We start from the raw sequence: 24354 nt of genomic DNA, 5'->3' as shown, positions 1-24354 counted from the left end.
GTAGGGGGAGGGGTTGTTGTTGTTTTTATCTTTGCTTGTTTGTTTAAAGTTTTGTTTAAAAGTGGGACAAGAAGAATTCTTGTTTCTCTGCCTACTCTGAAACAGGGTTATAATTGTGTGGGTGAGATGAGGTAAAGGCAGCAAATAATGTACCTGTAGTTTTAGCTGAGGTACAGGTTAAAAGTTTCTTTGGGAGCAGGTTCCTCCTGGCACTGCCAGAGGCTTTTTCTCTCAGCGTGGAGTCTCTGCTGTATATACTATGCTAGTGACATTTCAGACACTCATGACAATTTATTGTTTTTTTTCTTCTTTAAGAAACTTTAAGAGTTTTAAAGATTATTTCTCAATCTTTTGTGAGATAGATGTAAGTTTGAATACATACAGCTCTATCAGTTTTAGTTAATTGACCTAAATAGCTGGCTTCCTAGCCTCATTTCCTTTGGTCTCTGTCACAGATGATCATAGGCTCTTTCAAGGGAAGTGTAAAGATTCAGTGTCAGTTGTTGGTAATGTGAATGGAAGTGATAATGATTGTGCTTATCTCCCCCTCCTTCCTCTCTCTCACTTTCTTAACAGACTATGTCAAAGCAATGATTCTAGTAAATGAAGCAACTCTGAATAACAGTCAAACACTGGAAGAGGGTATGTTCATTACTCATTCCAATCCTAGTATTCATTGTTCTTTTCTTGCCAACCTTAATCTGTCAAGCTAATTAAAGATAACTTGAGATGACACATAAGATTCATATTGCTAACTATTATGAACCACAGTTTCCTTTATGAAAACACTTACCTCTCCTACAAACTGCCAAGAAGAATGAAAGCTTATGTCTTTTCTTCATAAAACATATAAAGAGGGCAGATAGAATTCTAAGAGTATTCTAAGAGCATTGTAAACCTGTTTTCTATCAAGAGCACTGTTAAGAAGGTACATTCCATTATAGATGAGTTGATGATTTTTTTTAACTTGGTTTGAAACCTTTGGTTTTTCTAAGAACTAAGCATGTTTGGTTTAAAAAGATCAGAGATAACAAAGAAAAACTTTATTTGTAGGATTTCTGATATCAGATGTATATTTTCTGCAGCAAGCAAGTTTCCAGTTTAAAAAACAGCTCCCTGTGAGGTGTCACATGTTAAGCAGTCAGTACCCCAAGACTTACCCTTACTTGAATTGTCAGGCACACACCTGGGGCCTCTGTTACTTCTGGCTGACTTGAGATCAACGGCTAGAGATTAGGGGTTCTCGTAATACCACCATAGGGGTAATAATTTGCTGGAGAGGTGGTTCAGTGGTTAAGATTGCTTTCTGCTTTTTGAAAGGACCCAAGTTCAGTTCCCAGCATTCATGTTGGTCACCTTCCATTCACCTGTCTCTCCACCTCCAGGGCCTCTGACACTCTTCTCTGGCCTCTGTGAGCACCTGCACTCATGTGCATGTAACTCCTCCATGTATAGACATCTTAACATAACAAAAATCTCTTAAACTTTTTGATGCAATAGCTCAAGAAACTGGAGGAAGTGACTTCATCCTCTTAACAGTTTATTAGGAAAAGTGTAAGATACACATTAACAGCCTGGGGAAGCAGCGTGTGGGAGACGAGGAGCCTGAATGCGGGTACTCCAGTCTCATGTTTGGGGAGTATGCCACCCTCCTAATACATAAATGCTTTCATCAACCTAAAACCCTCTGGCACCTCCTCCCCCATTAGATAGGGCATTTGTGGAGATCTCATTACATAGGCATGAATGCATTAGCATTGGCCACTGGTGATTGACTCTGTCTTCTGTCTCTCATAACTCTGTTCAGTCTGAAAATTCCAAGCCTGTAATTAAACTTTGTTTTTTTTTTAGTGCAACAGCCACCATGTTGAAGCTCTCTAGGGATTCTAGTTAGTAGTCGTCTCAGTAGCAATCTAGACAAACATCACCCTGGAGGTTCAAAGCCTTTAGAAGTGTTTGAAACAAAGACCAAAAGTTATGATAGAAGATGCTGCTCTCTCCCTGACACTTGGGAGATTACGAGGATTTTAATAATTTGACATGGAACTTGGGCAGACCAAATATATATTTCTTGTCATGCTATAAATACCAAGACTAGAAAAAGACAGTTTGAAGTTATTTTATCAGTATTATCATTCCATAAATTTTAGTGTATTGTAACTGTGCCTTTTGTGTTGAAAGTGCATTTATCAAATTTTCATTTATATTGTTAGATATTCCCGACAAACTTTGCTACCAAAATTTGGAGACTTAAAGTTTTTAGATCACCAGTGTATTTTGAATAAGGTTTTTCTCATTATTCTTAATTTCAGTGCTAATGTGTATTTTTACAATAGGTTCTTAAAAAAAAAAATCTTTCCTTTCACAGTATTCTTCAGTAACATTTAAGATTACAAGGAAAGAAACTTTTTTTTTCCTGTGTCTGAGATTGCGGACTATAAATTAGATCAGAGGTGTACAGTTGTAGTGATTCAGTATGCATACATTCGTAGAAGTGAATACTCATTGTAGCAGTGAGTTTTGATTAGTAGGGCAAAGTAAGGCAGAGGGTACTTTTAGACAAACAGGTGGGTTCTTAGAAGAGAGTGGAAGATCAGAGAAGCAGATAGGACTTTTGAAATGTAAATGAGCCCTGAGGAAACTAGATGTGATATACTATACACTGAAATAGTGTCTGCATCGGCATGGTGCTGACATCCTTCCTATATTGAAACTTCTGGAAGAGGACACATAATTTTTTCTTCCTTTTTCTTTTCCTTTTTGGGGGTTCATTTTTAAATAGTTAAAAGAGGAGAGAAAGCTCTTTCCTGCATTTGTTGATTTTTCAAACATTTCACTTCAACAGTCCTTTTGCTACTGTAACACCTCTGCACAGTTTCAAAATGAACACACCCTTCCCTTCGGGGATTACAGTTTCATGGAGGATGGGGAATGGTAACAAGGAATAAATCCTAAGAAATATTTCTTTTCCTCTCTAAGAAACTTATTTTCAACTCATTTGGATTTTTTGTTTGGAGTTGTTAGCAACAGAAATGATATGTCAGGATTTTATGTCTTACATAGTCTATTCACCTAAATTGCAACAATTTTATGAAGACAAAAATATATCTATTTGCTAGTATAGAAAAACAAAAAGGGCTTGGTGTTAGGGTCCAAACAAAGGCTTGGAAATCCAGTCTGAACTCCCTAGATACTGATTAAATACTAATTACCTTTCCTTCCCTTGCTTAGTTACAACTGTAATTACTTGTTGTTTTCCTATATGAAAGAACAAAGAACAAATAGAATAGATGGTAAAAAGATACACAAGGAAATAATTAGGCAAATAGATCAAAAGAGGTAATCCAATGCCTTAAACCCTGCCTCCTCCAATACATAGTTATAGAACAATGAGAAAGCAAAAGATACCTAAACTGAAAATTTTATGACCTTAAAGGCCTGGAAACACTATGCCACTTGTTTATAAAATATAGGCACAACTACCACTACTTTAAATAACTATTATTTTGATTAAATTGATATCAAACTCATTCTCAGGAGTAGTTTCTTCAAGGTTTTTACATTCATATTGAATAATTTTATTAATACTTTTGAAAATATTGGCAGTCTTATGGATGAATCTCAAAATTTTAGTTTCTTTGGAAATTTTGGAAATTTTAGTGTTCTATTTGGACAGAATTTCTAGTCATTGAAAATATTGACTATTTTAGTGAGTTATTTCTAACTTTGTGTTTCTGTTGCTCCTGTTTGTACTTTTCCTGTAGATCATACTCCTGAGACTCAGAATGAACAGGAAAACAAATCAAGTGCACTTCCCTCTATGTCATGTGAAAACTTCTCTCCAGAGGACTGTACCATTCTGTATGTATATATTATCCATGTTAATGCTCCCTCAATATGCTGTTTACTGAACATCCCTAAGTAATTAGCTCCTTTCATAAAATCTAGCTTAGGATCTCTATGTTTTATTAGTCACTTCAAGGATATTTGAAATGTTAACATTGCCTCCAGTGTCAGCTTCATGTTGACAGCAGCTTGTAAAATACCAAGTGTGAGGAGAAACTTCATCTGACCCCTTCTCCCCTATCACCGAGGTCAGTGAACATTCCTTAGCTTTCAAGAGACTACTCACACAAGAGTAAATCTGATACCCACCAAACAATAAGGCCAGCACCAAAACCTTCAAATGCTGGTGAAATTCCTAACTTGTGTTGTTCCAAGGGCAGGGGCCTGGGCTGCGGCCTGTGTGTCCCACCCCTCCCACCCCCCTGGGGGGGGCTGACCTGTTGCTGCACGGCGCCTTAGTTAAAAAGGAGGCAATGTATAAATGAGTTATTTTATTGTAGGAAGGAGAAAATATGCTGGTTAAGTAAAGGGAAGGAAAGGAGAGGACGGAGAGAGAGAGAGAGAGAAAGGAAGTAAAAGAAGAGAACAAAGAGCAGAGAGGAGAGAGAGAACAAGAGAAGGAGAGGGAAAGTGAGAGAAAGAGAGTGAAGAGCAAGAGAGAGAGGAAGTAAGAGAGTAGCAAAGAGCAAGAGAGGAAGTAAGAGAGTGAGGAGGGGGCAAACCACCCCTCTTACTGTATGGGGCGTGGCATGCCTGGCTTGTGGTCAGATGACTGGGTGTAAAGTACAGTTAGAATGCTGGGAGCTTGAGGTATTGTCTGCCTGATGGAGCACACATCTCCTGCAGGGGCAGCTGTGAGGGGTTAGGGCTGAAATCTGAGCCTTCGTCTCAGGAGCTATGAACGCCTACCGTCCCTTGTGAACAAATTTACACTGCTCAGTGAGTCTCCAGGGTTCTGAGGTGGTGGCTCTACTGGACACAGGCTGTCAGAACAGCCCACTGCCCCACATTGTTGCTCTAATCTTTTTCCTTTCAGGTAAACTTAAACTAACCCTTAAAAAATTCTAAAGAAAAAATATTTTTTTCTGTTTTACTTTCATATATTTTTGGCCTTTGTAGATAAAAACTATTACATGTTGCCGGGAAGTAGTGGCACACGCCTTTAGTCCCAGCACTTGGGAGGCAGAGGCAGGCAGATTTCTGAGTTCAAGGCCAGCCTGGTCTGCAGAGTGAGTTCCAGGACAGCCAGGGCTACACAGAGAAACCCTGTCTCGAAAAACCAAGAACAATAAAACAAACAAAACCCCCAAAAACTACTACATGTAATTTGCATTCATAAATAGTAGAGTTGTCTTGTTGGGTTTTGTTTGGTTTTGTTTGGTTTAGTTTTTCAGACAAGGTCTCACTAGGTAGCTGAGACTGGCCTTGAACTGTGACTTCAGCCTCCCAGTTGAGATGTCAGTGTAGCTTGAGTCTCAGAACAATTTAATATGCTCAGGCAGAAATCTAAGTCTATGCTTTTATAACTCCCCTAACTGTGGCTCACAAAACTTTGGTTTTAATTAGAAATGCTAACCCAATATACAGCATAAAATCGCATTAGTTTTAAAGTCATTGTGCTAGTTTGTTTGTTTTTTAGAGTACAAAGGCTATTAATACACTGTGTACTCAAGGAAGGAGTCACTAGGATGGAAGCTTTTATTTATTTTTTTTTTAAGATGCATTTGTTTATTGATTTTATTTGAGTTTTTTTGTTTTGTTTTGTTTTTTTGGTTTTTGTTTTTCAAGACAGGGTTTCTCTGTATAGCCTTGACTGTTGTTGTAAACTTGGCTCAACCCAGAGAACACAGATTGACAATAGATCATTGCAATAACATGAGTTTTATTGATCCATGTACGGGGGGGTTGCCCACCCTCACAGCGGAGGGGGGGTCAACCCTGAACTCAGAAAAACATACATTGATCCACGTATATGGGGTTGCCCACCCTCACAGGGGGTGTCAACCCCAAATTCAGAAAGCAGACATCTTTTATACTTTACAGAGGGCAGATTACAAGGCTAACTGGCTTATTCTGGTTGGTGAAACACAGGACAAAGGATCTCATCAGGCATTGGTGGGCTTGCTCAGGGGGCTGTTCTTGGCTTAGTCAGCCAACTTTCCTGTCCATCTCTGTACCTGGCCTTGAAAAGTCCCTGGGAAGGGGCTGAGTAGCTAGGTGGTAGGGGAGATTGTCGTCAGCAAGGTTAGGGCGACAGTTTGTGGTCTTTTCAAAATTCACCACAGGGAGGGGTCGGGGGGTTCTTCCAAGAATTGCTAATCTTGTTTTCGTGGACCTTAATGTCATTGCAACCACCAATTATTTTTGTTTGGCCTTACTTATCTTAGTCAGAATGGTCTGATCATTCTGTCTCAACATTCTGACCATCAGAACTTTGTTTTCAGAGCATGTCCTTGGGTATCTCTAGAACACAGCTTCTCAGTGTCTGAAGCTGCTGCTTGCTACCATAAAACTTTGTTTCCACATTGCTTGCTGCTTACAAGAGCTGGAATATGGTTCTCTTATTTTACTTTATTTTTACATTCCCAGAACTTTGTTTTTTACTTCACTGTCCTCGGAACTCACTCTGTAGACCGGCTGACCTCAAACTCAGAAATCCACCTGCCTCTACCTCCCAAGTGCTGGGATTAAAGGTGTGCACCACCACTGCCTGGCTTTATTTGAGTATTCAATCTGCATATACACGTACAAGCTAGACGAGAGCATCAGATCAAATTACAGATGGTTGAGAGCCCCCATGTGGTTTCTGGAAATTGAGCTCAGGACCTCTGGAAGAGCAGCCAGTGTTCTTACCTGCTGAGCCACCTCTCTAGCCGCATTCTGGTTGGTTTTTGCCCACTTACACAAACCTTGACATGTCTGGGAAGAGGGAATCTTAATTGAGAAAATGCTACCATATGATTGCCAAACGTGTAGGGCATTTTCTTAATGATTGATGTGGGTGGTTCTATCCCTGGGCTTTACAAGAAAGTAAACAGAGCAAGCCATGAGTAGTAAGCCAGAGAGTAGCTTCCACCATGGCCTCTGCTTCAAGTTCCTACCTGATTTCCTTCAGTGATGGACTGTGAGCTGAGACTTGCAAGCTAAAATAAACCCTTTCCTCCTCAAGTTGCTTTTGTTCTTGGTGTTTTATCACAGCAATAGGAACCCTAAGAGAGTCATGATCTATGCCATGGAAACATGTGATATCTGATCGTTATTATCTTTAGATGTTAGGTTCTTTTTATTACTTATGTTTCTTTTTTAGAAACAGGGTCTCATGTAACCCACACAGGTCTTAAAATTGCGTTGATACTGAGGACAACCTTACTCCTCCCTCCTTTCCTTCCCAAGTGCTATGATTACAGAAGTACACCATTTAAAATGTAGGTTCTATTCTTACAGTTCAGTTTGTGATGAACTGGAAGTCCAAATTCATCTTGACTTTTTATTCTCTTGTGGTGGTATTTTCTTGAGATACTCTGTAGCCCAGGCTCGCCTTGATTCTTAGGATATTCCTGCATTAGTCTCTCAAATACTTGGCTAAGAGGTATGTGTTTTGAAATTTATTTTGATATATCAAGAAGACCTTACTTGATTATACAAATAAAATACAATTATTCTCGGTGTTCTTAATTAGTCCTTCTTTACTTTTTAAACTTCTGACTTAATCATACCCATGTTCTTATATAGTTCACAAAATGCTCTCAAATGTGATTTTTGAAACAATATTAACAGTTTTACACACTTCTCAAAGCAAACCCTCTCTCTCCAGTTCTTCTTTTAAACGTGTTCTGAATAGTCTTTATCTTCCAAGGTTAAAGTTATACTGATGCTCCCTACTCCAATTATTTTTGTTCCCCAAAGGTAATGGTTTTCACATCTTTGACAAAGATCATTTTGAGTTGGAAGACATACAAAGGAAACTGGAAGGGATAGAAAATTGTAGAATGTTAGCTCCTCTTAATAGTCCTCTGAGACTGGAAGGAGGATGGCAGTGTTTGTGCCCAGCATCAGGTACTAGAACTGCTTCACATTCTCCTGGTACTATGCAGCTTTCTCAGGAAGAGTGTGGTGTTTGTTCAGCTGGTGGTTTGGTTTGCTCTCTCTCTCTCTTTCTTTCTCTAGTTCTCTCTCTCTTTTTATTGTTGTTTCTCTTTTCTTTCTTTTCTTTTTTTTTTTTTTGACATCTGACCCAAGACCTCGTGCATGCTAGGATGCATTCTATCCCTGAGCTGCAACCCTGATCCCTCAGGTTTGTTTGTTTTTTTGTTTGTTTGTTTGTTTTTTTGTTTTTTTTTAATCAAATTTATTTTTTTAAATGTGGATTCCTGTTGACTAGAAATTTCTCTTAAAAGAGCATAAGAATAATCAGGAATTTGGCAAAGGATTTATGTCTGAAGATGTTCATCAAAACACTAACACAGAAACAAACTGGAAATAGTTCCAACAGTAGAAGATGTGCCAACAGTTGATAGTATATCATTTACCCATTAGACTGAGAAACTTTTGTGTACATAGCCAATTGAAGGAGCTTATGTCCCCCCTAAGGAAAAAAATTGGCAATATTCACAAAACCTGGTTTACAGTATTATAACGTGGTTAGCCAACAGGAATGGCAGCGATAGCAGTACACCATGAAGTTACTACTCACGGCATTATTCATTGTGTGGAAGTTCCATGGCTTTCAGTGTCTATTTTGTATGAAAATATAGGTGTTTGGAGTTTTTTGAGACAAAAGTAAATAAAGTTCCTGTTTTAATATATAACAGACATATGAAATAAAACTTAAATTCTTTGTAGAAGTTGAAAAAGTACGTTCAAAGTACAAGGATTTTTTTTTCTTTTTTTTTCTTTTTTTTTTTTTTTTTTTTTTTTTTTTTTTTTTTTTTTTTTGGTATTTTTGAGACAGGGTTTCTCTGTGTAGCCCTGGCTGTCCTGGAACTCACTCTGTAGACCAGGCTGGCCTCGAACTCAGAAATCCGCCTGCCTCTGCCTCCCAAGTGCTGGGATTAAAGGCATGCGCCACCACCGCCCGGCTTTTTTTCATTTTTTTTCCATTAATTTGAATACCAGTCCCATTTTCTTTTGTCAGTTCTCAGAGTGTCAGTATTATTGGTAGCTGTCTTACATATTGTAGGAGGGCAAATCAGTTAAAAATTGTTAGATGCAGGCACTGTAAAGAATTCTTAACTATTTCTTCAGCTAGCCTTAGTTTTGCTAGGCAAAGACTTAACAAGTCACACATGAAGAAATACGCTCTCAGTCCTTAAAGAAGTCCAGGCCCTCCATGTGCTATCAAAGCCTCATAGCAGTCACAGCTCTTGTTTAGACTTCCTAGAATTGTCTTCATTACATCTGACTTTTAAATGCCTCCAGAATATATAAAGCGTTTCAGAGACTAGGTTGTCTTGCTGCTGTCCTAGAAAATACAGTAGTTGTCACTTTAGTGTGCAGTATTTTTAAAAATGAAGTTAAACTATAAATATGAGTTATAATAATTATTTTATTCTAATAGATCTATAGGAAAAGAAGTATTGCTCCCTGTGAACAATAAAGCTGAAGATTTAGTGAAGAAGGAACCTCCATTGGATATATCTTTCCATCGCCATGTCTGCTCCAGGGCTTGTCTAATGGATACACCACTGTCCTTGAAGGGAGAAAACCCTCTGCTGCTGCCAATCAGATGTCACTTCCAAAGACGGCATGCAAAGACAAACTCCCATTCTTCTGCCCTCCATGTGAATTATAAAACACCCTGTGGACGGAGTCTACGAAACATGGAGGAAGTTTTCCATTACCTGCTTGAAACAAAGTGTAACTTTTTATTCACAGACTACTTCTCCTTCAATACTTATGTCCAGTTGACTCGGAACCACCCAAAGCAAAATGAAGTTGTTTCTGATATGGATATTAGTAATGGAGTGGAATCCGTGTCGATTTCTTTCTGTAATGAAATTGACAACAGTAAACTTCCACAGTTTAAGTATAGAAAGACAGTATGGCCCCGAGTGTATCATCTGAACATCTCCAGCATGTTTTCTGACTCATGTGACTGTTCTGAGGGCTGCATAGACATGTGAGTAGGAAAACTTGGTGTCTCAAGCAATCTTCTGAATGTAGACTCATTTGTCTAGTCCTACTGTGTTCCAGTTTGCCATTCTGTCTGTCTAAAACCAGTGCACAAATTGTCTAAAATAGATGAAAAAAGGTACCCTGTTTCATAACTGCTTAGAATGGGAATTTGCAATTTATTTTTTCTAAGGATGAATAAATGTACTGCCATAGTTATAATAGCAACTGCAGGGCCATTGATGAGTGCCATGTATTCCCAAACACTTTAAATATGTTCTCTTCATCATCACAAAGTCCTATGTTAGGTAGTATATTTCTGTCATACAAGTAAAGAAGTTAGTTTCAGGAAAAACTCAAAAGAAGTCACAGAGCGGATAAATTGGAAAGGCAGTATTTGAACCTTTGTTCCTAATTTCTCTGTTATTTGTTATACTTTACTTTTACAAATTATTTTGTTATTTTAAGTTTACAAATTAAGTGTCATTCCTGGCTGATTTTTGGGAATGTAAGTGTGTTCACAACTACTGTTCTTTAACCACAGAATTGATATTCCATCAAGACTATGAAAACAAGCTCCGATACATCAAGACCTTGAGAAACATTTTCTTTTTTTTTTTTTTTGGTTTTTCGAGACAGGGTTTCTCAGTGTAGCCTTGGCTGTCCTGGAACTCACTCTGTAGACTAAGCTGGCCTCGAACTCAGAAATCTGCCTGCCTCTGCCTCTCAAGTGCTGGGATTAAAGGCGTGCGCCACCACCTCCCGGCCGAAACATTTTCTTTTTTTTTTCTTTTTTTTTTTTTTTAAATGTTTTATTTTTTTATTTTATGTGTATGAGTACACTGTAGCTGTACAGATGGCCGTGAGTGTGTGGCTACTGGGAATTGAGCTCAGGACCTTCTGCCGGCCCGCTAGCTCCAGCCACTGCTTGCTCCGGCATAATTCACTGTACTTGTCTTCAGACTACCCTGAAGAGGGCATCCAATCTCATTACGGGTGGTTGTGAGTCACCATGTGGTTGCTGGCATCTGAACTCAGGACCTTTGGAAGAGCAGTCAGTGCTCTTACCCGCTGAGCCATCTCGCCAGCCCGAAACATTTTCTTTTAAAGATGTGTAATACATATGTGTTCATAGGTTTACAGATAATTGGGTAGATTTATGTTATATGAGTAGTTAACAGTGCAAATTTAGCTCTTTATATTAAGCAAAAGAAGAGGGGAAATTATTTTAAAATAGTTATTCCCTCATCTGAGAGATATAGTCAAGGACCCTTGAATGCTTAAAATCTTGTATTAGTACCAAAGTCTGTGTGTTTGTGTTTTCCCCACATACTCTAAAGCATTGCAAGTATGACACTTGATCTGTTGGTAAATGTGGCTGCTCAGTGACTAATGGCTGGGAAGCAGTGGGATCTGTTTGTCATTTTTTATTTCATATTCTCAGTAAGGTAGTAGAAACTATCTATACTGCGGCAGTTTCTTCCTTCCCAGTGGTCAGCTATAGTCCAGAAATATTGGGCTGGAGAGGTGTTTTAGAGGTTAAGAGCACTGCCTGCTCTTCCAGAGGACTCAGGTTCAGTGCCCAGCACCCACATGGTAATTCACATCCAGTACCAAGGGAACTGCTGCCCTCCCTAGACAACAACTATGAGACATGCAAGTGGTGCACAGACATACCTGCAGGCAGGATAAAATATTAGGTGGTGAATTCCACACACACTAAAATCATAAGTATTAAACTACATGCTGTTCGGAGTCATGTGATGGAATGCCCCACTTCATCCCACTTGGAATGTGAATCATCTCTGTCCACAGTATTCATGATTTGCCAGTTAGTTACTTAACAGCCACATTGATTATCAGATCAAGTGTCGTACTTGGCAGTACATTCTAGTAAGGCTTATTTTATTTAATAATGACCTCAAAGAGCACAAGTAATGATATATATTAAAAAAAACCCAAAGCATGTAAGGGGATATTAATTCTGATATCATGTGGTTGTGTTTCAGAGTATGTGAGGAAAGCACGAATCAATAGACTTTGGTACTGATACAAGATGTTAAGCATTCAGGGGTCTTTGAATATACCTCAGATAATAAGGGAATAACTATTAAAATAATCTGTGGTAGAAGAACATAACTAAGACTATCAAGAAATTAGCATTTCCTGAGGAAAACACTCATTTTTAATGTCATTTACACTTTTACCGAGTCTCATAACTTGGTGATTTTTTTTTTTATTCTCACTTCTCTAACCCCACTGCCTTTCTTTTAGAAAAAAGTGTGCATGTCTTCAGTTGACAGCAAAGAATGCCAAAGCATGTCCCTTGTCATCTGATGCAGAGTGTACTGGATATAAATATAAAAGACTGCAGAGACTCATACCTACTGGGTAAGGAACCTTAGATTTGTTGCAGGGTGTTTGTATCTATGAAGGATGGTGTTATGTTTCTTATATCATGTGCCTGAGTGTGCACACGTGGAAGCCAGAGGTCGAAGCCAGGTGTCTTCCTCAGTCACTATCCACCTTGTTTGTTTTGTTTAGATAAAGTCTTTCACTAGCCTGGAGCTTCCCACTTTGGCTAGACTGTCTCTGCTGTCTGCCTGAAGCAGAGCTACATATGTGCTCCACCATGCCCAGCTTTTATATGAACTGTAGAGATCCGAACTCAGGTCCTCATGCTTGCGTAGCAAGCAATTTTACCCACTGGTCCATTTCCCCATCCCCCAAGAAGACTTTTTTTATTATAGCCTACAGTCTTACAGGTTTTGTTTATATTTGTTTCTAATGCTGAAAAATCTGAATTATTAAGAAATAATAACCTGAAACCATTGTATATTAGGAATGGAAGTCAGTGACCACACACACATTAGAGTATATTCACTCAGCTGCTTCAAGTCTGGCTCCTCAGGAAATGAGTGACTCTGAGTAGCCATTTTCCCATTAAAACGTGTCTCTAACACATGGGAGGCAGAGGCTAAATGAGTGATACTGAGTTGAAGACCAGCCTGAGCTACATGGGGAAGCTATTTGAAAAACAAATGAAGGGGCTGAGGAGCTAACTCAGTAGGAAAGAGCATGAGGACCTGAGTTCTAATCCCCAGAACCTACGTAAAAAGCTATACATGCCTGTTAGCATAGTGCTATTAGAGGCTGGAGATATATGACCCCTGAGGCTTGCCTTCTGGCTCAGTGAAGGAATCTTTCTCTAGGGAATAAAGCAGAGACTAGTAGAGCAGATACCTGACATCTGTGCTTGTGTGTGTATGTGCAACACGCCATGAGCATGATCTCCCCACACATACACACTAATAATATAAAGATATATACTTATTAAAAGAAAAAGTGATTGAAAGAAACTAACTTGACAGTTGATTATTTTCAGCTTATTGATTAATATTAAGAAACAGCATCAATAGAACTAGAATTAGAAGAGTTTGATCCTAGCCATTTCCTTTACACATTTTAAAAGCTAACATTTACTGTGAACTGAGCACCAGGATACATATCTTGTAAATAGTGTCATGTGGATGTTAATGAAACAGCCCCGTAGGTTAAGCTCTGTTATGTAAGTGTCTTATTTGAGGTTGAAAAGATGGCTCAGTGCTTGCTGCTCTTCCAGAAGACTCAGGCTCAAATCCAAGCACCCACATGAGCATTCACATTCAGTTGTGACTCTGGTCCCAGGGATTCAGTGCCCTCTTCTGATTTCTGTGGGCTCCAGGCATGCACATGGTACAATTATATACACAGGTAAAACTCTAATACATAAAACATAAATAAAAATAAATTCCATTTTAAAATTAGAAACTGTAGCTAGTCAACCCAGGCAATCTAAGCTTACGCTTTTACACTTCCCTCAGTTTCATTGTTAGTTGAGTGAAGTAGCAATATATACTTCATTTTGCTTTTTTTACCATCTTATGTGTATTATTGCCAGCATTTATGAATGCAACCTGTTCTGCAAGTGTAACCAACAGATGTGTCAAAATCGAGTCATCCAGCATGGTCTCCAGGTGAGGCTGCAGGTGTTCAAAAGTGCGAAGAAGGGCTGGGGAGTGCGCTGCCTGGATGACATTGACAAAGGGACATTTGTGTGCATTTATTCAGGTAAAGCAAAGATTTGTTTTTTAAAGATTTATTTCCTTTAAATAGGATCTATATACATCTGAATATAAATTGTTCTAGAAAGAGCCATTGGCTTCATTTAGCCAGGGGAAGAACAAGATGTAGGGGCAGCACAAAAGGAGGTGAGTGACTGGACCTTGGGACCAAAAGGGCCAAGATGCCATAAGGTACCAGGTGCTTCAGGAAAGGCTCTATTTCATCAGGGCTTGAGACTTAAATGGCACATTGTCTCCACACCTACAGATGCTCTGGGGTAAGGGAAGAAAACTTCTAAATAAAAAAACCTAATGACCCGCTTACTAAGGTAAAAGCAACCAATCAAAATCTCCTTAATATTTTGAACTGACTAGAATTTCACAAGTTAGTATTGTAATGTTGATTCAGACATTAATTTTAAGCATCTCACTTAGTTTCAGGAACTTCAGAGCAGTTGGTCATATTTGAATCTGTCACATACCACTTACATACACATACACTACCCAGCCTGCCTAGACATTCTTCCTGTTTCTCAGACTAGCCCTTTAGTGAAGCTGCCTGCTCACTCTGAGTAGTGTCCAGGAAGCGTCATTGGCAGTCTCTACAGAGCTGGAACAGGACCTGAGGCTGACCTAGAAAAATGAATTGGTGCAATAACTAGGCACCAATTCCAGCTTGATAAGTATAATTTTGACTCTTGAAAGAAGATGATACATTAAATGAGGCATACTTTAATAGTAAACTGAGTTTGAGCATAATAATAGATTGAGGTCACAATTTTTAAATAGGTCATTTTTCAGAAGAATTTAAGATTTCAAACTTTAAAAAACAAGTCTTGTCTAGAGTGCTTTTACATTACATTTGTTTTTATATTATTGTGGATCTTTATAAAATATCAATATGGTCTGGTGCTTCTTTCATATAGTTCATATTTATTATGAATATAAGACAGCCTCCCATTTTGGTCTTTTTTTAGTATCTTGGAATGGTTTTCTTTTAATATTCTAGAATTTGTAGGGTGGGTTTGTCTCTCTAAAAGCAAGGTGCTCCTGGCACAGAGAAGGCAGATGCCTATTTGTTGGTAGTTTGCTGTTTTGAGCACTATCTGTTTTATTACAGGAAGGTTACTGAGCAAAGCCACTCCTGAGAAAACTAATGCTGGTGAAAATGGAAGAGAGCAACAGTACATTGTGAAAAATACATTTTCCAAAAAGAGGAAAATAGAAGATGTATGTTCAGAATGTGAAACACACTGTGAAAGTCCTAAAACTGAGGACTGTCCAAAGTTTAGCAGTGATCGCAAAGAGCCTGTTGTGTAAGTGTTTGGTGTCTGTCCCCTCTGTGTCTCTCTTTCTCTCTTTTCCCATCATCCTTCCCCGAAACATCCTCTTGCCTCACAGTTTAAGTTTAACACTTGTAGAAATTCAGCATTCTTACCTTCATATCTGGCCAACACATTTCCTCCTGTGCCCCATTTCTGAGCTCACTGTGAATAACTTTCATCTGATTCTTTATGAGTGCTATACATTTTTATTTTTTGTATCAACATACTATTTGGAAAGCTTTACTAGGGTCCCTTAATTGTTTAAAAACGCATTTTTAAAAAAGATTTATTTATTATTATATGTAAGTACACTATAGCTGTCTTCAGACAGACACACCAGAAGAGGGCATCAGATCTCATTTACGGATGGTTGTGAGCCACCATGTGGTTGCTGGGATTTGAACTCAAGACCTTCAGAAGAACAGTCAGTGCTCTTAACCGCTGAGCCATCTCTCCAGCCCTAAAAACAAATTTTAAAATTATTGATATTTAATGATTACCTTTTTCTTCCTCCATTAAGTAGCATAGATATTATATAGATTAATTTCTTTAATGTTTTAATTTTAAATTTTTGTGTTTTGCCTGTACCACTTGCGTGCCTGGTGCCCTCAGGGGCCAGAAGTGGGTTTTGGATCCCCTAGAAATGGAGTTATAGATGATTATGAGCTGCCCTATGGGTGCTAGGAATTGAACCTCTGGAAGAGCAGCTAGTATTTTTAACCGCTGAGCCATTTCTCCAGTCCCTAGTTTAATTTCTAGCAATAATGGAAGTTTATGAAGTAATGATATTACCTATATTTAAGGTCTAATAAAATGAGCTTTTCTTGATACACAGAATAACTTTTCTTTTAATTTTCAGGGAAATGAACTATAGAAATATTTCAGGAACTCAGCGTCATTCAGTCATTAGAAGACCTAAATCCAAGACAGCTGTTTTTCATTACAATGAGAAAAACATGGTAAAAATCACAAAATGAAACTGAGCTCACCTGCAATGTTAGTGCTGACGGGGGTGAAGGCAACTTGGGCTACATAGCAAGACACTCTCTTGAAAAACAAGAGAGATGCCTTTCCAAGGACGTCAACCATTGTCTTGCCTCTCTAGCCTTTACTAAAATATTTATGCTACATAATTCTATGTAGGATATATTTTGTTGTTTTGAACATACAGGCTAGATGCAAAAGTATGAGATACAAATTTATTGTTTTTAGCCCAAATCATATCTTGACATTTGTAGTTGTAGCTTACTAATGTGCCTAGAATAAACAGTTTAAAATGGACACCGTGTTGGCCTCACTTATGCCTAGGCTCCTTATCATGCCAGCTTCGCAGCTTTTCAGATCTAACCAACTATATGTGACCTATCAAGAGTGATACTTGTGAAGAGGCCCAGCTGCTAAGTACTTTTTCCTGGCTTAGAAAGCACAGCTGCCTTTCTTATTTTCTTTGAAGGGATTTGTTTGCTCAGATCCTGCTGCCCCAGAAGATACGAACGGATTTAAACCAGCTCAAGAACATGTGAACTCTAAAGCCAGGAGAGCTTACGGTAGGCTTCATTTCCTTATGGTTGCCTACTTTCCTGCCTCTTTGTCCCTTTATTTAAATCTACAGCTCCTTTCCATAGACTTCATAACAAATTGATGGGTTTATCAAGTGGACATTGGCAAGCTGTATTGCAAATCTGGCCTGCCAAATGTTAATTGTGATTGGTAAAAGAATGTTTTTTATGTTTTTAAATAGTTCGAGAAAAAAAATCAGACAATGCATAATATTTCATGACAGTTGAGAATTAGGTAAACTTATGAGTGTCCATAAATAAAGTTTTAGTTGACTATAAGCTGTAGGCGTTGATTTACAGTTTACTATTTTCCCTCTACATCAGTACATCAGTATACTCACAACAGAGACTGGGTAACCTACTGCATGGAAGAGGGGTTGAGTGGATGGCTCTGACTACATGGTCCACAGGTACTGTCTGTGGCTTTGGAAGTGCTATTCACTTTTAAAGATACATCACTCTAGCAGTTCAGCCCACAGTGCTTATAGAATACTCAGTGTGATGCTAGGAAGGCTGTAAAATCTCTCCACAGAATATGTCTTTCAGAGTACAGTCTCTGCATGATAAATGTTACAACTTGGGCAGACTTGGGTCTGGGTTTCTGAACTTTTGTATTTCAATGGATCCCTCAGTAGAGAGAGATGGATGACAGATGTCCTATTCAGAGAACAGGCCAGCCACTTCAGCCTCTTCTCCCATTTCATATCCTTAATCTATAACGCAAACTCCCCAACTAGTGTTGAAGGATAGATTGGTGGAGGTATGGCTACTCCTTGCTGGGAAAGTTTTATTAAGAAAAAGCATTTAAATAATAGTTCTTATACCCTTTAATACACATGAGCCATATGCATATGCTTGCTTTGGCTCTTCCACTATTTGCATCATTTGCTATATATATATATATATATATATCAGGCAGTGTCCAAATAACAACATCATATAGCTAGAAGAAAGTATCAAAAATCTTTGACTAAAATATACATACTGTCAGATCAATATCCATATGATAATGATTAAGCCAGAAGCCTTTATTTTTAGGAAATATAATTTCTTTCTAAAAATATTTTTAATTAACATATATATTTATTAGTATAGTGTGGCATTCAGTATACACTGTATAATGATCATTTATCTCAGGAATTTGTCATTTCTTCCCTATTGGCTATTTGGAAATATGCCATTAATTATTGCAACCACTGTTATTTTACTATGCTATCTGGGACATTAGAAGTTGCACCTTCTATCTAACTGCACCTGTACCCTTAGGAACAACCTCATTCTGCTCCTTCTTCCTCATAGTAACCACTATTCTGCTCCTGGCTTCTTTGACATTAACTTTTTTTTTTTTTTTTTTAAGGAAAAAAATACCTTCAAAGATTTTTGCTTCCCCCTCTTTTAAAAAAAAAATTACGTGCTTATTTGAAGGAAAGAATGTTCGTGTATGTATGGCATGACATGCCAAGATCAGAGGACAGCTTTTGGGAATCTGTTCTTTCCTTCCACCATATGGGGTGCCAGGGATTGAACTCAGAACTTCAGGCTTGGCCCCAAGTACTTTACCCACTGTATCGTATCGTCTGCCTAAGATCAACTTTTTAACTGAAGTATAATTGCGGAGGGTTGTGGGTGGGAAGAGGCACTGGATTATATTGTATGAGTGGGTTCCTTTTTTCTTTTTTTGGTTTTGGTTTTTCAAGACAGGGTTCTCTGTATAGCCCTGGCTGTCCTGGAACTCACTCTGTAGACCAGGCTGGCCTCGAACTCAGAAATCCGCCTGCCTCTGCCTCCCGAGTGCTGGGATTAAAGGTGTGGGCCGCCACTGCCCAGTGCTTTTTTTCTTTTAAGTTCATTAATTTATTCTATCTGACATGAATTCATACCTTGTATATTCACAAACAGTTAATTCCATTATGGATGCAAAACTTGACTAAACAGCTCATCACCTTTATTGGTTTATAAAAGTACAAGTTTTGACTGGTCATTTAGTAAAGGCACCAAACACTAATATGTACAAGCCCTTGAAAGTGCAGTTGTTTTTGCTGAGCTTTAGGGAAAAAATAACTCCTGACCGTTTTCTTAGGAGTGGGACATGTTAAAGGCCTAGCCACTCTCCTTGTTACATATGTCTAGAATATACTTAAATATAGATTCCAGAGTTGATGAAAAGATGAAAGTTACTGTTTTTGGATTTGCTATTAAATACATTAATGAGAAAGCAACATATAGATTCATTAAAGAGGTGATGCCACAGAAAGAAGACAGGCTTTAGAAGCTGGGCGCGTATGTGTGTGCAGCAGTTCTCAGGTAAATCTTCTAAGTCCTCCAGACTCAGTGTTTTCATTTATAAAATTCAAGTAATACTGCCTACCTTAACATGTGATAAAGATTAGTGCTAATTAAAGCAACTGTCATCTAACTTAATCTCAGCACTGTTACTCAGCCAATTACATGTCCTGACAATTCCTTCCTAACAATGTCTACTAGAGGACTTAAATTCAAACCAAGTTGGAGATTCTGAAGACAAACAGCTGACTGAATCAGATGTGATAGATATAACCACAAGTAGAGAAGACACTGCCCCCGCACACAGGTGTAAGCATGCAGCCATATTGAATAGTAAGACCAAACAGGTGCTTGAAGTCCCAGTAAAACCGTCCCAAGAGGAAGAGCCTGCAGCCTCTCAAAGCCAGCAGGCCTTGTGTGCTGAGGAGCTGCCAAGTGAGAGGACAAAGCGTCCATCAGCTTCCCTGATGCAGCTCAGTAAGGAGAGTGTGTTTCTATTGGATGCTTCAAAAGAAGGAAATGTGGGCCGTTTCCTCAATGTGAGTATCAGGGTTGGGATCCCTATTTTTAAGGACTCTTTTCTTTAAAATTTATCAGGAAGATAAGATTAATAGACAGAACAGACTACCCAAGTCAGTCCTCAATGTATTTGTGTGTGCTATTTCCTGATGTTTAATTCCTGCTGCTAATATGGGAGTGACAATGTGGGGCTTTTTGAGGATCATACTAATTTCATATAAATTGTTTGGAAGTGCTTAATACAGTAAACATTTGCATTAGAAAACTTAAGAAATGCTGGGCATGGTGACTCATGCCTGTAATCCCAGCACTTCTCAGGCTGAGGCAGGTAGATTTCCTGAGTCTTAGACCAGCCTGGGTTACAATGTGAGAACCTGTCTTTAAAACACAAAACAAAACAAAAACAAATAGACAAAAAACATAAAACCAAAAAATGTCAATGCATCAAGACGTTTACAGGGCTGGGAGGATGACTCAGTAACGTGCTTGACAAGCTAACATGAGGACCTGAGTTTGGGTCCCTGCACCCACATTTAAAGCTAGTGTGGCTGTATGCATGCCTATAACCGTGGAACTGTCATGGGTTGAGACAGAAGGCTTGTTAGGCCCAGTTTCAATGAGAGATGCTGTCTTAAGGGATGATGGTAAAACATGATAGAGCTGTGTACCCAAGATTCTCCTCTGGCTTCCTCATGCACATACACAGACATGTGCATGCACACAATACCACACACTGTATGTCATACACACACACACACACACACACACACACACATACACACATACACCAACATCATGACACACACACACACACACACACACAGTTGTAATACTAGTACTGGGGAAAAGACAGGGGAGATGCTGGGGCTTGCTGGCTTGTCTAGCCAATCATCAAGCTCCAGGTTCAATGACTATTGTCTCAAAAAATAGGGTTATAAAGTATGAAAAACTAAGGTGAAGAGCAACCTACACATCTGTCTGACATTTGACTTCCAGCTTCCACAGACAACATGCAGATATGCATGCATGCATTCATCTGCACATGTGTATATAAAATACACACAGTTTCCAAATTCAATTGTATAAGTTGCAAAAAAAAATTGAGTTGGAAATACTCATCATTGACGCTAAATGATGGACATATACAAAGATATTGTAGAGGCTTGGTGTCCCTGAGTGTCTTATGATGGTAATAAACATCAATATTGAGAAAACAGTGGGCAGCTAAGAACACTGAAATGGAGGTACTGAGAGTATCATTATGTTATGAGCCTTGGAAAAAGGTTATGTGGCTGTCTTGAGAGAAATCAATTTCTTCTACATGTCTCCTTTCCAAAGTGCTAATTTGGGTTAGGATATAAGGATTTTATTGCGTATATTCTTTGTGTTAAACTCTTTCAACACTTTTGTTTGTTTTCAGGACCTTATCCATTCATCCATCCATTTATTTATTTATTTATTTATTTATTTATTTATTTTACATTTTTGAGACAGTGTCTTTTCTGTGTAGCCCTCGCTGTCCGGGAACTCACTGCCCAGTTAAAGCCTTCTCTTGAAAAGTAGTATGCTATCAATTTCCCTGACCTCACTCTATGGCTCTTGTTTATTCTTCCTTTTTTTTTCTTTTTTTAATTAGTTCTCCAAATACAAGTAAATACATGGTTCTTTTTTATATAGCTTATTCACTTTGTGAGTGTATGAGTGCATGGGTGGCGACCTGCCTGCACACATGTGCCTGTGTGTTTGGGAGCCTGAGGTCAATCATGGGCGTTGTTCCTTCAGTGCTATTCCCTTTGGTTGTTTAAAACAAGGTTATCTGTTGGCCTGGAGTTCACTAATCAGGCTGGGCTGTCTGCGCAGTCCCAGGGATCCTCCTCCTCCTGCCTCTACAGCTCTGCTGTTAAGATGAGCATATGCCACCACACCTGGATTTTTCACATGAGGTCTGGAGATTGAGCTCAGGTCTACATGCTTGTATAACAAGTACATTACTGACTGAGCTGTCTCTTATATTCACTTTTGAACTGACAATACTATCCTGAAGTTTATTCTGTATCAGTTTATTCTGTATCAGCTCCTCATCCTCCTATTTCATACTCATATATTCTGTATGTGGGGAAAGGGGATACACACATGTGATATGCATGTGTGGAGGCTAGGGAATAACTTGGAGACTTGGTTCTCCCCTTTTTACCAGGTAAGTTCAAACTCAGATTGTCCGGCTTGTTGGTAAATGGCTTTCCCCACTGGGCCATCACATTGGGCCTGATTCTTCTTGTTAGCATGTGTCTCCCTTTATGCTGCGTGGAATTCCATTGTGTTGATTTTAACTAGTTCCCAGTAGGCAGGTATTAAGATTGTTTCCAAATGTTTCCTGTTTAAAAACCAGTACTTATTAACAATCTTACACATAGTTATCTATGCAGATGGTTCTATACAGAACATTTCTAATATAATGCTGATGAGCTGGAAGATAAGTATATTTATAATAATATTAAGTACTGACAAACAATCCCCATTTGGGAGTTCTATTTTGTATTTCTATCTGCATGGGGTCTGGATGACTATACTGAATTGGTTCCTGCTATTAACTGCACACTAAGAACTGTGGGGGATTGCATACTACTTAAACGGAGAAGGACAGAACCCATGGGATGTGTAGGGAACAAGGATATTCACATGCTTTATAAAGTTTATGCTGTGCCTAATCTTGGCTTTTTTTTTTTTTTTTTTTTTTTTTTTTTTTTTTTTTTTTTTTCCACAGCATAGTTGCTGCCCAAATCTCTGGGTACAGAATGTTTTTGTAGAAACACATGACAGGAATTTTCCGTTGGTGGCCTTCTTCACCAACAGGTTTGTGATTTATTTTATTTATACAATTTAATGCTGCAGCTATGGCATTTAAGATAGTAATTGTGAAATAGTATGAAAAGATGCAACATAGCTCCAAACATCTGGTATCATAAAATAATCAGTTTACCAAAACTGTTAAATAGTCAGTAACAATTTAAATGGTTGGAATTTTTATTCTTTTTTTTTTTAAGTTTTATTGCATTATGATGAGAAAATTTAAAAACATATTTTAAGTAAATAGAATTAAATCACATTCTTGCTTCCCTTCAATACCTACAATATCTTTTTTGTCATATTCTTTAAAATTTATAAAGTATTATAACAATATAAATGAGTATTATAAAAGTTGTTTGATGGAAAACAACAATCTATTTAGCAGTCTTATGTAGATGCTTGTCTACAGCAATGCTGAAAATACATTAGTTTTTCTCAATATAAATTTTAAATAACTCTAAACATATTAACTGTATATTTCAAAATAATATATCACTACTAATATTTTCTTAAATGAACATAAATATATAAAGTCTTTTTTTGTTTGTCTGTTTTGTTTTTACTAGTAGAGCTTAAAATCTTGGCTCTTACTGTAGTACGAGCCCAAAATAAGAACAATTTTGAGACCCTGGATTTCATTGTAAAAGGCTGTACTTCAATGACCCTCACATCACCAAAGGATTTTACCTCCATTGTAGCTAAGCTGAGAGTCGACAGTTCTGCTGGACCAAGGAATGAATTGTAGGCTTGATTTTTGGATACAGACTTCCTGCTATGGTCAAAGCTATTTGACTTGAGTGAGTGACTATTCTCAGCCCACAGAGAACAGGTTACATTCATTTAAGAAATGGTGTGTTTATTAAGATGGTCTATCCATAAAGTCATTCAACTGTTTCAATGAACAATGGTTCTGCTTGGAGGGTGGCACAGACATTATTAGGTGAGGGTAAGAATCTGGTTCATTGGCTGTGATAATTTGGGAAAGCATTCATCTCAGAGAAAAAGTAACTTATAAAGTCCTCTTCTTCAAACTTGATACAAGAGTTACAAATGTCAAGCAAAGCATTCAGTCTCTTTGTTGTTCACTTACAAGCCCCCTCCCCATTTGATTGTCTACATTTCTTTTGGATATATAAATACTTCTGAAATATGAGGAATTAGAAATTTGTTGATTGTCATCCAATGGTTTCTCTAATTTGGTAATTGGAGAAATAGGTCCAACATTGTACAATCTATATAAACTTTCAGCTTGTTTGTTCATGACAGTGTCTTGCTGTGTACAACATAAGGGTCTTGAAATCTTGCTTCTCCTATCTCAGCCTCTCTATTAGTAGGATTGTTTATTTCATGTTTTTACACTATACTATGGTTTTCAGAACAGCTTATATATTTTAAAAGAATTTATATACCCAAGGGAGACAGAGACAATTGCCTTGGGAAGTGGCTTATAGGAAAGAGAACAACAAAGAGTGAGACTGAATGCTAGGCTCTCAGCTTAGCGAGGTCTCCTGAACCAAAGAGAGCACACGGCTCTTCTTAAAATCGAAGGCGTTTATGCCCGAGATGAAACTGAGTTCTACTTAGGCAAGAGATGTGCATATGTGTATAAAGCAGAAAACAATACAGTGACTCCTGGAGGCAAACCAAACAAGACCAGAGTGATCTGGGAAAAGTAACTGGGCCCATGGAAACAGCGGGATGGTTCGCGCCAAATTCCGAAGCAACCTTCCTGCAAAGGCCACTGGACACAGAGTCCGTGTG

At 38.3% G+C, this 24354-nt stretch overlaps 2 protein-coding genes across 4 annotated transcripts in view; both read left to right on the top strand.

Moving 5' to 3' along the window:
• Positions 1-24354, top strand: part of Setdb2 (SET domain bifurcated histone lysine methyltransferase 2) — a 38640-nt gene that overhangs the window by 13262 nt on the left and 1024 nt on the right. Inside the window, exons 4-13 of one of the 3 annotated variants that reach the window (XM_031360821.1) lie at positions 577-642; positions 3765-3861; positions 9404-9964; positions 12232-12348; positions 13898-14067; positions 15181-15376; positions 16245-16344; positions 16839-16932; positions 19429-19766; positions 22511-22599. In XM_031360821.1, the coding sequence (XP_031216681.1) occupies positions 577-642; positions 3765-3861; positions 9404-9964; positions 12232-12348; positions 13898-14067; positions 15181-15376; positions 16245-16344; positions 16839-16932; positions 19429-19766; positions 22511-22599 (1828 nt within the window). Of the gene's footprint in view, positions 1-576; positions 643-3764; positions 3862-9403; positions 9965-12231; positions 12349-13897; positions 14068-15180; positions 15377-16244; positions 16345-16838; positions 16933-19428; positions 19767-22510; positions 22600-24354 lie in introns of those variants that run through there. The other 2 variants (XM_031360822.1, XM_031360823.1) reach the window with 2 other exon arrangements.
• The window catches only part of LOC116084079 (PHD finger protein 11-like), a 26406-nt gene continuing 24562 nt past the window's right edge, over positions 22511-24354 (top strand). The window contains exon 1 of the mRNA XM_031360829.1: positions 22511-22599. The gene's annotated coding sequence lies outside the window, so the exon portion shown is untranslated. The remainder of the gene's footprint in view (positions 22600-24354) is intronic.

Source organism: Mastomys coucha, unplaced genomic scaffold, assembly GCF_008632895.1.
Source record: "Mastomys coucha isolate ucsf_1 unplaced genomic scaffold, UCSF_Mcou_1 pScaffold9, whole genome shotgun sequence".
Lineage (NCBI taxonomy): Eukaryota > Metazoa > Chordata > Mammalia > Rodentia > Muridae > Mastomys > Mastomys coucha.
This window is presented reverse-complemented; position numbering and strand designations above follow the sequence as displayed.